Genomic DNA, 12,540 nt, shown 5'->3' on the forward strand with positions numbered 1-12,540 from the left:
AACAGTGACTTTAGCTTTACCAAGGCTTTTTTAATAACAATTGTTAGACCCACTAGCCCACTGGCCTAATAATGGAACTATACATTCAGAATAGCCTGAAGTGCTAGTCTGTCGGTTCATCACTAATTCAACTAAGGTTTATTTCATCAGCAGATCGAGTTGCCGTTGGGTACTGTACGGTAACTCTGTTCTCAATAATTGTAAGGTTTAATTTGGTTCCACAACAGGAGTGACAGGTCCTCAATAAGACAAGAAGGCACGGTTTTCTACCAGAAGAAATCTCCACTGGCAGTAAGTTCATCAGTTCATATTGTTCATCTCATCACTAATTCTAAGGATTCATTTGGATCCACGACGCAGGAGACAGAGCCACTCCAGGTGTAAACAAATTAAAGAGGGCACAGTTTCCAACCTGGAGAGTTGATCTGCTCATACTGTGCACGTCATCACAATTTCCAAGGTCTCAATTTGGCTCTATGATAGTTGTGACAGCGCCTATACAATTTACACTGAGCAAAGAGGGTCATTTCAGGACACAGTCCGCTCCGCTAATGGACAACAGCGCAAATTGACCTGACAAATGACCTCGTAATTTTTCCCAGGGGGCACCAGATGAACGAAACTGCAACGGAGACGGCTCATTTGCGCCAGCATCACGCCAATGTTTTGATTACGGCAGACACCGACTGGAGCCACGAAGGCAGCGGAGCACAGGCAGCTCCAAATCAGGCCCCGCCCGCCCCCATCCCAAATGGCACCCTATTCCCTAGGGCCCATTGCCAGTCAGGAAATGTAGGGAATAGGGCGCGATCTGGGACGCAAGCGTCTGAGAGGTCCAACGCAACAGACCAGGACTGATGGGGGACAATCAGGAGCTAAGGACCCTGGACATTACAGGCCCCGTTTCAGGTGCTTTCGCCTGGAGGATTAGGATGAAAATGTCCGTGGGGGGGGGGGGGGCTCGATATGGGAGGGGACGTCTTAACAGGGTCCTGGTGAGGTCATTAACATTTCTAACAATCAGAATTGAAGCAACTTGTCTTCGATTGGAGAACTGGTCAGGGTTTTGAAGACTTGTGCATGGCACTGTGTATAATTGGTCTTGTATTATATCTAGGCATGGGGAAATGGATTATCCCTCTTGCACTTTTTTGTTTATAATGCACCATTTCCTAAGAAAAACTGTTGACATTTCTTCAGTAGTCACTATGCAATATTTTATGAAATCTTATTACAATCCACAAAGAAATTGTAAAATGGGCTGGATCCTATTATTGGCCCCGTGTAGAGCAGACCTGGCCCGGATGTGGCCCGTTGAGTCATTCTATCCGGCCCACGACACATCCAAAACTTTTAAAATAATTAAAAAATAATAATACCTGACGTGGTCCGCAGATGACGTTACTTTGTTTACTGTTGCATATTTATTTATTTTCAAATTAAAAGTCCAGTGGCACTCCCAGTAATAAGTACAGCAGTATCATACTGTCTGTTTAAAATACCTTTAAGTTGAAACAAGGTATTTGCATTGTTATGATACGTAGGGACCAGCACCACAATCCACGCGTGGAAGTTATTATTTGTACGTACTCTGGAAATGAGCCTAAGAAAAGCTGATAACGAAAGCAGGGTATTTAAAAAACTATTGACAGGAAAATATTTATTTTGCAGATGTCGCTGGTAAAGCAACTTGCGTAATATGTTAAGCTAACGTCACAGTTTTTAAAGAGTATAATTTGCAGAGGCACTTCCAGAGCAAGCATGCAGCGAAATACAAGAACTGTCACCCGATGCTACAATTCAAGTCCAAGCACAGATGCAGCCTGCCTGATGAACATCTTGCAGCAGTACCGCACACTGCTTCAACTGAAATGACTCCTGACTTCACCTCACTTGTCAACGCCCATACGAGGCTCTCCTGTTCATATTGAGTGAGTAGCCCTAACAGTTGATTTCTTGGGTCTGGGCTGCTGGAATTGCTGTCATTAAAAGCACGTAGTACAAAAAAATATATTGTATGAAGTTAGATGACGGTAATTATACCAACATTTGCTTTGAGTGAAAATCAGAAGTGATTTCATAGACTTATGTCTGCCCTAATAACTATTATACCTATATAACTGTTATACACTATACCTTATGTAATGTAGCTTACTCTGTTGAGTTGAAAGTTAAGTCTTAAGGCAAATATGTGTTGCAACATTTGTTTTGTAATAACCCAAAAAAGGGATTTTTTTAGGCCTTTGCCTGCCATAATAACAGTTGTTAACAGAAAATAATCTTAAAAAACATTGTTAAAGTAAATTAAGTTCAATTATGAAAACGGTGTTGCATGGAAAAATAAATATGCATAAATATAATATGCAAGTTAACAGAGTTAGCTATGTTGTGTGTTTTTTAGGCATGTTGGTTAAAAAAGTAATCTGGCCCACGATGCTCTCTGGCATTTTCAGTGTGGCCCCCCAGTGAAAAATATTGCCCACCCCTGGTCTAGAGGGAGTTAGAAATCATTTTAATTAATGCAGGTGTTCTTCCTTCACTTTGAAATGAAAGTCACCTGTGGTGAGTTGCAGGTGTCTGCAATAAAAAAAAATCACGCAATCAACCAGTTTAAATAGAGTTAGAAATCATTTTAATTCATGCAGGTGTTCTTCCTTCACTTTGAAATGAAAGTCACCTGTGGTGAGTTGCAGGTGTCTGCAATAAAAAAAAAGAATCCAAGAGAGGGCAATTTTCCCTGTTCTGTGTCACTGTGCATAGTACAATGAACATGAAAGAAAGAACGAAAACCATGTGTTCCCTTGAAATCAGGAGAATACCAAGGCATTTTGCAGAGCAGTGTTGAACCCAGTTGTCCGAACCTGGGTCTCGTCAAAGGCCATGGGTCTTCCAGCAGGACAATGAACTCAAACACACTTCAAAAACACCCTGGAAGGATTAGAGACAAAACACTGGACTGTCCTGAACTGGAGCAGTTTGCACAAGATAAGTGGGCAAGCTGTCAGTACGAAAGTGCAGGAAGCTAAACCCTGGCTATACGAAGAGCTCCATAGCAGTTATGTTGGCCGAATGCTGTGCTACAATTTTACGTCATTTCTTACAATTTCAATATCGGGAGCCAAATGAAATATAAAAAACAAGCAGACACTCGGCCCTCGATGGAATCAGTTTGACATCAGTGTTCTTACTACGTTGTTCTTATTACCAAGTCCAAAAAAACTCTACCAGATGCAGCTGAAAATCTGCACAGAAAACACGCTACTTTTCTGAACAGGGCACATGTGGAGATACAGGCCTCCCGGTTTGTGCAGGGGACTGAGGCACTCTCTGTTCTACCCCGCTAACACACTGCTAGCTGACAAGTGCCTGGGAAGCCCCATGGGACATGCAAATTGCCCAGCATCGCCCCGGGAGCAGGCAGGCATCGTTAGGAAGGATTTCCCCGGGAGGTATTCCCATGAGGCCGTGGGCCGCAGATACAATTAGACGTGACGAAGTTGAGGAAGAGAGAAAAAGTTTTCCAAAAAGGCGCGGAGAGACGGCACAGAACGATGGGCACTGGTCAAATGCATCGGCGTACTACACTGATAGTTCCTTGAGTCTATCTGGATGTTCCTGGCGTTGTCGGGGTATGTTCTCCGGACGGGTTAAGGCCAGAACCCAGTCCCAACAGCCCGCTCACATACGGGCCACCACATACCACTCCTCTGTTGTTTACACAAAATGTAATCAGGCCTTTGTATGAAACATATTACTGGGCTTACATTGAATCCTCCAATTACACTGAGGCAGATTCCCTCGTGCAGGCAGTTGATGTGGAGCAGGCTGCAGTAGTTTATTATCTCATCACAGCGCTTCCCGGAAAACCCTGGCAGGCACCTGCGGAGAGGAGAGCAGAGAACAACCGGCTGTCACAGGTGTCAATATCCGCAGACCAGACCACGCATAATAAGAGGAGAGGAAAGAAACAGAGGAGACGGTAAAAACATGCTAGAGTCGAGGTCTGTGAAAACATCATTACGAAAGCGTAGGCTGAGAAACTTGTATATCGCTGTGTGCTGACCGGAGTCTTGGCCAAACAGCTTGAAAACAGATATTTTTCTAATTTTTAGGACGTGAGACGTTAGACGGTGCTTGTGATTGTAAAAAGGAAAAAAACGTCGGGGTGTTGAAATGAATGACTGGGTCTCTACGTATTCTTGAACGTACATCTCTATATCAGGTATTACCTAGATGGCGCCAAGCAATAATTAATATAGTTTGTCATCATGGCGATACCACGCTAGAAAAAGAGAAATAGGACAAGATAAACAGTGCAGCAGCATCAAACACAATCTGCAGCATCAAATTACAGAGGAAAGCAATATGCTCATAACTTAGTTACTCGAATGAAAGAAAAAGCATGGCTGTGTGTCTACACACTTCACTCAAGACAGAAAATGATCAAACTGAAACTTGAGAACCCGTAAGTGCTGGCACAGCCGTAAACACCACCGTGGTCAAGACAAGGAGAAGTGGCCACAACACTGAACACGTAAGTCCATAAGAGTAGCTGGACTAATGACAGACTAATGGTGACGAGACAGCCACACATCTTCAGGTTTGGGAGTTCAAGGAGAATTCACAAACGAATCAGAAGAATAGCGGAGTGCGCAGAGGTTTACCCCCCCCCCACCCTTTTGATTTGTTCACTAATGATAGCCTACTCGTTGAATGCCATTACGTTTTGTTTTTTTTGTAACAGATGTCTCTTTCCATTCATCAAATTGCGGGCCGCGGAGCCAACAGCGGCACCTTCTGAAGTGATTGACAATCAGATGAAAACATTGTGACTGGAGGTTTTTATCTGGTAACACAAGATGAAAGTCACATGATAAATCTTTAGGCTGTATGCCCATAGGTTCCACAGAGATCATAGACCGGCCTATGAAGTTAATAGGAATTACATTTTGACATAATGCGATCCTCTGTTCAGCGAACAGCACCGTTTAAATTGTCTTTCTTAAGAGATAAAACTATTGGCAGAAGCTCACTTTTAATGCATCACCTCTATTCAATATGTTCATCAATGGGACAGTCAGTGCCACCGGAGGACTGAACTAGTCTATTATTTGGAACTTCTGAGAAGGGTTATATAATGCAAATATTCCCTCTTCTTCTTAATTCTCACTATAAAGTTGTAGTGTGCTATGCCACCATTCACAAGCTTATTGCACTCGTTTGAATCTATAATGTTCAATAACTCTACAAAGTGCTGCTAGTTTACACTGTTATGTATATTAACACACACAGACACACACACGCGCGCGCTGAGCAGTTGTTCCTGTGTGGCCGTTTTTCTGTGCCATTATCTGTCCATTCCCCTCCCAGCAGGAGATCAGTCACCCAAACACTCTGTCACTGTCTTGTCCAAATCCCATATGATCATCAGGTCATTCTCATTTAATACTCCACCGACCTGCAAAAAAAGAGAGGTGGCTCCAAAGTCGAATTAAACGTTCAATTGTGTTCTTATTTAACAGCACTTTTTTTCCCCAACACGCTCTGTTAAAAAAGAAAATTTAAACTGCTACATGACTCAGAAGAGAAGCCATTTGAATTAATTGACTGGGCTGATATTTACCATTCATGTCCCCTGAGAAATCCTCACTGCTAAAATCCACCAGTCCTCAAAGGTGAGTGTCTATAATAAAGTGTTATCGGTTGCCATCGGTCGTGTCGTGATCACTGTGAAGCCATTCAAAGCCAGTAAATGTTAGTTTTATTTTGGATCCTAGTAGTAGCATAAAAAAAAAAACACAGTTTCCATAGACCTGAGGTACAGGAAGGAATATAAAGAGCTATTCTGGAAGGTGTTTCATGTCCATACTTGGCTTATTAGACAAACACAGTGGTAGTACAGCAGAAGAGGCTTTTATCTGAACCAGCTGTCAGCGCTGACAGTAGCTGTGCACCTCCTGAATGCACCGTATGTTTTTCACCTCAGTCGCTGAAATGTAGTTTACTCACGTGTTTACCACACATACTGTCCGGACAGTCCCGAGAACCAACCCCTAGATTACTCAGCGCGTTGATCTTCATGGTCTGGGAAACTCTACCTCGCTGCAAGACTCCCTCAAACTAGACACTTTTATCACTCCTTACTCCTCGAAAATAACACACTTTGCTGAGCTGCTGCCTGATCATTGCTCCTGCTAAGCACCTCATCCATATGTAAGTCACCTCATATGAGGAGCAATACAGCACCTCATCTAGCTGAACATGTGCATCACCGATGTGGTAACCCGACTGGTGGTAATTTATTGATCTCTTGACTAAGTCCATGTACTCGACATTAAACCCGTGTAATTAAGTCTTGTCTTGCAATTGTTTTGCCTCTGGCAGGGCTGTCACTATAAAACGAGAGAACTGGTTCTCAGTCGGCTGACCCGGTTAAACAAAGGTGAGCAAAAAACCAAGTAATAAAAACCTGTTCTTTTACAAGAGCTAATGCTCAACCAAGACAGCAACAGCAGACCTATATATGCCTCACCTGCACACAAAGTCCTCCCCCCGGACCGAGCAGCTGGCGTTGTTAAGGCAGGGTGAAGGGTCACACGGGCCGCGCTGTCTGCCACACAGTGGGCCGGTGGGGTCATCTTCACAGAGCCTGGCTGAGGCAACACACTCAGGAGAAATCTGCTCGCACGCGCACACACACACACACACACACACACACACACGCGCAAATGGCAATTACACACGTGTGTACACACACACACACACACACACACACACACACACACACACACCAAGTGATAAATAAACCATCTTGAGAAAACAGTCTGTGATTAGAGACGAAGCGATAAAGACAGTGTTGTTGGAGAGACGGATCACTCTGCCTCAAAGGGAGAGACAGTGAAGGAGTACGAGGGGCCGCTGCAGTGACACGCGCACATACTGAGAGGAGTGTGTTGTTTCTTTAAAGGTGAGAGCTCTGCTTTGTGCGAGTGTTATTAAACACGCAGTTCATTTGTTAAATGTCATTTTGTTTTGCGTTCAGCCTGCACGCGCGTTGAGAGGTGGAAGCCCATGCGGCCTGAACACTGGCCTGAACACCGACCAGAGTTAGCCGGACCCCGGTGGAGTGGGTAGCGTTGAGGGCACGTTTTACGGGAAACGGGCCACTTTTGAAATGCTAAATATGTGCACAGCACTTAAATAAAAAATGATCAAATCAAGCAAAATGGATGCTAAGAAACATGCATTATACGCTGTGATCTTAATGATACTGAGCCATCTGACCCAGACCGTCTGGAAAACCAGGATCCCTAATCAGAGACCATGCCAGTATTAACCCCTTCACAGTGGCTTCAAGCCAAAGAGGCTCTCGGGTTGGGAGACAAGTTAATTTCTCATGCAGGTGAAGTCCCTTGGATAGAGACGAGACTCAGACAAAATCGATCTGGTTGATTCATGTCCAGCTGGGCTCCCAGTGCCATGGACCTGTTATGAAGGTTGTTATGAATGACGCCGCAGAAACTCATGAAAGTGTTATGACTGCAGAGGGAGGCCTCATGCAACACCCGACTTAAAATGTCACAGAGTATTCCTATGTGAAGTAATCAGTCAGCAGACAATGTGTGGCAACTTTCCTAATTAAGTCAAAAATAAAGGTCACAAAAAAACTATTATCTGTCTTGATACACTTCTCCCGTGTGTACCGCCATTAATAACAGAGGAAATATTGTCACTTAGCAGCTCATGATTAAAACCCTTGTCCTGTACCACTGTAGCATTTAATAAAGAAAGGGCCTGGAATTCCTAATGGACTGTGGCAGACGGACAGATAGGCGCCTCACAGTAAAATAAGAAAGGCCCCTTTCATATGTGCAATCTAAATTTGCCCTCTTAAAATAGGGTATAGTTCATTTCAATCTAATCAAAATGGCCACCAGGGGTAGCCAGCGACATCACTTACACCCTATCGTTTCCTCTATCGTCCCGGAGCGGTGCCAACTCCCTACACTGAAGGCAGAAATACTCATTGTTTTTTTCCAACCCTTCAAATGACACCACTTGATCTGCTTCAAAGACTAGCATATTAATTTGCATCGGGCACTTCGTATTAATCAGGTCCTTAGAGGCAGAGGAGGGCTCAAGAGAAGGGAAAAGTAAAAGACGGAGCAATGGAATGAGTCCCAAATGCCAACGCATCCCTGCATTGTGGACTACATTCCACCAGAGCCCCAAGGGTTTGACCAATGTCAGGCATCATGTAAGGCATAAGTTGCCATTGGGGACGAGGAGTTCTCACATGTTCCTTCGAGGAGCATGCAAGTTCCCGCTGACACTCGTACGACAAGCAGTTGTTGTCGACGGGAGTTTCACAGCGGGGGCCAGTGAATCCCTCCGGACAAGCACAGACATATCCGCTGGCGTTCTCCGAACTCTCTCTGCACACTCTGCCGTTCCTGCATGGGTTGGGATCACAAGAGGTGCCGCAGGGAAGACCTGTAGAGGAAGATGAAGATTCGGTTATTGCCCAGGACCCCCGTGACACTTTGAATTTCCAATTTATATTTGACGTGTGACAGTTCTCAGACCGGAAGGTCAGGGCTTGAGAAGAACGAGAAAGAGCTTGTGATAACTGATATTCTGGAACTTCAAGTCAGTCTGTTTGTGTCGAGATAAAACAGTAGCAATTTCTTCAGCGAACTGTTTATCTAATTCTATAGTCACTTGAAAACAGTCTCTCTGCCAATGTCACACAGTTTGAACCCCAGTTGCTGCCCTTGTTCATCCTGTCATATGACAAGGATGAACAGGGCAAACACCACAAGAAAATGATTCACTTTATTCTTGCTAGGAAATGTTACAAAAAATATTTTAATGAGATGGATAATTATTAAAACAACTAAATAATAACAACATAAACCAAACAGTGATTACACAGTATCTCTGATCATAGAAATAAGCCATATGCTTTCCCATCATGTACAAAATCCAGCACATCCCCCGGAAAGTTCTCTTTTCCTTCACATTTCTGGAGATATAGATTTTTTGGGATGAATTCCAATCAAATTCTTTGATGAAGGTAATCCAAATCAACTGCAAAATAAAACTGCCAGGCACCACCTGGGTAAAGACCCAAACTACTGGAACAATTTACTCTGGACAGGCGGTCAAACGTGTAGCCACGTGGCCGCAATGCCAGACACCAAAGACTTTAACAGAACAACTTCACACTAACCCTGTGGGGCTGCTTTGCTGCCTCAACACTTGAACAACGTGCCACAAGTGATTCAACCATGAATTCCACATTGTACCAAAGAAATTTGTGGAGAATGAGAGGCCATCTGGCAAAAAGCTGAACCGAACTTGGATTTTGCAACAAAAGAAAGACCCAAAACACACAAGCAAAAATACAACAAGATGGCTCAGAAATAAGAAATGGATGGTTCTGGAATGGCAGAAAGAAAGCTCAGATGTCCATAATACTGTGGGGGGGGACTTGAACTGGGCCATGCCAGAAGTTATTTCGATCAAAAAGGGTAACTTATTTTTCCTGCACTATGAAAATGCATTTCTGTTTATTTTTGATGAATAAATTAGGCATTTGATGAATTAGGTCACCTTTATTCATCAGTACTGTTCAATGACAATACATTTTAATCTAATCTAAGATACCATATCCATATGCCCAAATATAAGAAATGCTACTTTCCAGGGGGTGCACTTACTTTTTCACATGACTGTGTGAAGAACATTTTATCGCATGAATCACTCACTTGAGAGCACAAGCACTGTCATTGCCTCATTTTGTTGGGTTTAGGTGGACACACAGAATCCTTGACTATCCTGTACATGTTTTCCCATCATGTGAATAGCAGGCCCAGAGGTTTCATTGCTCTCACCTTGACTGGAATTGCAAATAATCAACTGCTATTTCAGGATTCACAGACTTGTCCATGGTGCTCTCTCCCTACATTACACTGTGGCTTCCTCCCAAACGGCACCATGTTGTTCGCTTTACAGTGCACTACGTTTTGACCAGCGCCGTGTAGTGCGCCACAGGGAATACGGTGTCATTTGGGATGCCTTCGGATAGTGCATCGTCTCCTGTCTTGCGTGTCAGAAGTCAAAAGTGAATCTGAACTCCACGCCGATTAGGCACGAGCTGCGACAACACCAGAGAACCCCAGAGAAACTTCCAGAGAAGGAGGTCGGTCCTTTAATCTCACCGTAAAAGAGAGCAGGGTGAGTTTCTCAAGCAGGCAAACCATCCACTGAACCCCTCACATATTTCCTGTGTTGACTCGTAGTGAAACGGACGCATGGTAATTCTGGCAGATTGGCCCTCCTAATGACGTTTCTCAAGTGGCTGCAGTTTCACTGACAGACCAAATCTGAGTTCACTCCCTCTAATGCTCCCGTTGCCTCCAACTTTGGGCTTTACAAGTGCAACCTGTCCGTGAATGTGCTCCTGCTTCTCTGTGTGACAGTCTGAATCCTAGACCGGAATGACTGATGCATGTTTATTTGTCGAGGATGAACACCATTCATTGGACGTTTACAGCAGGAAGCCCAATTACGACCTTGTTCTCACTAATTGATATATTGACATATCAGAAGGGTTTATTAATCAGAATAGCTCACAAAGAAGATCTAGTCATGTGAAAAGATGGAAGGGGGTGGCAAAATGTCACAGGCACAATGTCACAAAATAAGTGCTGGATGTGCCCCACATAACTGAGAAGTGAGGTTAGTAATCTCCATTTGTCCTCGTCATTGCTTTTTGTGCTTTCTGGTTTAACCTTCTCCAGTGTATTTAAAGTTGCTGTTTTTCTATTACATAATTGGCAGGGAGTCCTTTGTACATTAATCTTTTAAGTATTCTTAAAGAACCTGCATTATTTGTTGCTTCCTGTTGTTTGGTCCAAATGAATAGAAAGACATTGAAACGAGCAGATAACACGGCATGAATGACCTCCTCATTGGTCCATTGTTCTAGACAGATTCTGTCAAACCCTGGGTGTCCATTGTGCAGCTCTTTATTATATTATTTCTGATATTATATGTCTGAAATCTTTTCAAGCACCAAGACCAAAGATAGACAGATATCACGCAGTGTAAGTCATGTTCCGCGGAGCACATGTCATCATTCCCATTCTACCAGGGGAGACCTCAGAACAAATATGACAAGCTACTGAATAAATTATTACAGTAGAGATAAAGGAAATCAGCTGGCTGAGTGCCAAAAACATCTTCAACATCACAATTGACTGAAAGAAGTGTTCAGAACTATCAAAATGTCTTGAGTATGAAATAAAATGAGCCCAGAGCTGAGGGTACAAGTATAATATCCTATTAGAAGGAATCACTTTCACAAGGTCTCATTATGAATATGTAAAAAATTAAATGGCATTAAAATCATTGTTGCAATGTTCCTTCCTGCATTAGTTCTATATAAGTTAGGCTGACGTGTTACTTGTTTTGTCAATATAGTGATATGTTAGCTATAATTCAACAATACATTGAACGATACAGTGAGATTGGAATAATTGTATTTCCTCCACTCTGTAAATCATGGTTAAAAGTTATGTAAAAACAACAATGAAGTTACCCGAATGAAGGAGAAGAAATCTGGCACTTTGGCAAAACATTTTGGATAAGAGCATCTTGGATTGGAGGGGCGTTACATGCTATTATGCACTTCTATTACCAAACGCTGCGCTGGTGACATTGGCTTCTCCACGTGGGATAAAATTAGACCGAACACACCGCTGGTTCAAGGTGACTACAATTTGATTTTATTCCCTGGTGCTGGCTTTTCATTTTTGTGTTCTTCAGCAGGTGTTAACTCATTTATCTTTCTCTATGACTCTTTTTCTTTTAGCATTTTCCTCTATGCTAATTCCCCTGAGTATTCTGGTGTTCTTTTTCCCCAGAAGCTTCTGATAGAATGTGCCCCGAACGGCATTCTATTCCCTGAATAGTCCACTATTTTTTGACCAGAGCCCATTGAGCCATTGTCAAAAGTAGTGTGCTACATAAGGAGCAGTATGGAATTCGGGACACTGTCATAGCCTCTGTGGAAAGTATCAGTGGACATCAATCTTACTGTATGAATACACAGGCTTCTGGGCGTGTTTAGCTTGGGTTTTGCCATTGGAGGTGGATTTTGCATAGGTTGCCTACTCAAGCCTGTTATACTGATTTTGAAGCCTAAAATCTGTTTTATACTCATTCTGCTAGATTCAAAACTTACATTTGGGGCATATTCTGGAAATAAGTTGTGTTAACAAAGACAGTGTGGGTAATCATTGATCATACATTGCTTTAATTGTTGTATACAGTAGTTCAAACTTTGGGTAATGCCTATGAAGATCCTGCCTTGACCAGTGACCTAAATTGTATGTAACTATTATAGTGTAAGCCTAATAATATTGTAGGCCTAAAAATAAACATGATGGATCCCGAGATGGTTCTTTCTGGTGTTTGCGAGTTTGTGGTGTCTGCACTTTTTGAGCGCAAACTTTCTGGTGCAAATCCGGCAGT

At 43.0% G+C, this 12,540-nt stretch overlaps 1 protein-coding gene across 1 annotated transcript in view; it reads right to left on the reverse strand.

The window, feature by feature from the left end:
• Positions 1-12,540, reverse strand: part of eys (eyes shut homolog) — a 296,854-nt gene that overhangs the window by 266,629 nt on the left and 17,685 nt on the right. The window contains exons 4-6 of the mRNA XM_020046358.3: positions 8,297-8,493; positions 6,533-6,678; positions 3,765-3,879 (exon numbers count right to left, since the gene is read on the reverse strand). Of these exons, the coding sequence (XP_019901917.3) occupies positions 3,765-3,879; positions 6,533-6,678; positions 8,297-8,493 (458 nt within the window). The remainder of the gene's footprint in view (positions 1-3,764; positions 3,880-6,532; positions 6,679-8,296; positions 8,494-12,540) is intronic.

Source organism: Esox lucius, chromosome 5 (genome assembly GCF_011004845.1).
Source record: "Esox lucius isolate fEsoLuc1 chromosome 5, fEsoLuc1.pri, whole genome shotgun sequence".
NCBI classification, from domain to species: domain Eukaryota; kingdom Metazoa; phylum Chordata; class Actinopteri; order Esociformes; family Esocidae; genus Esox; species Esox lucius.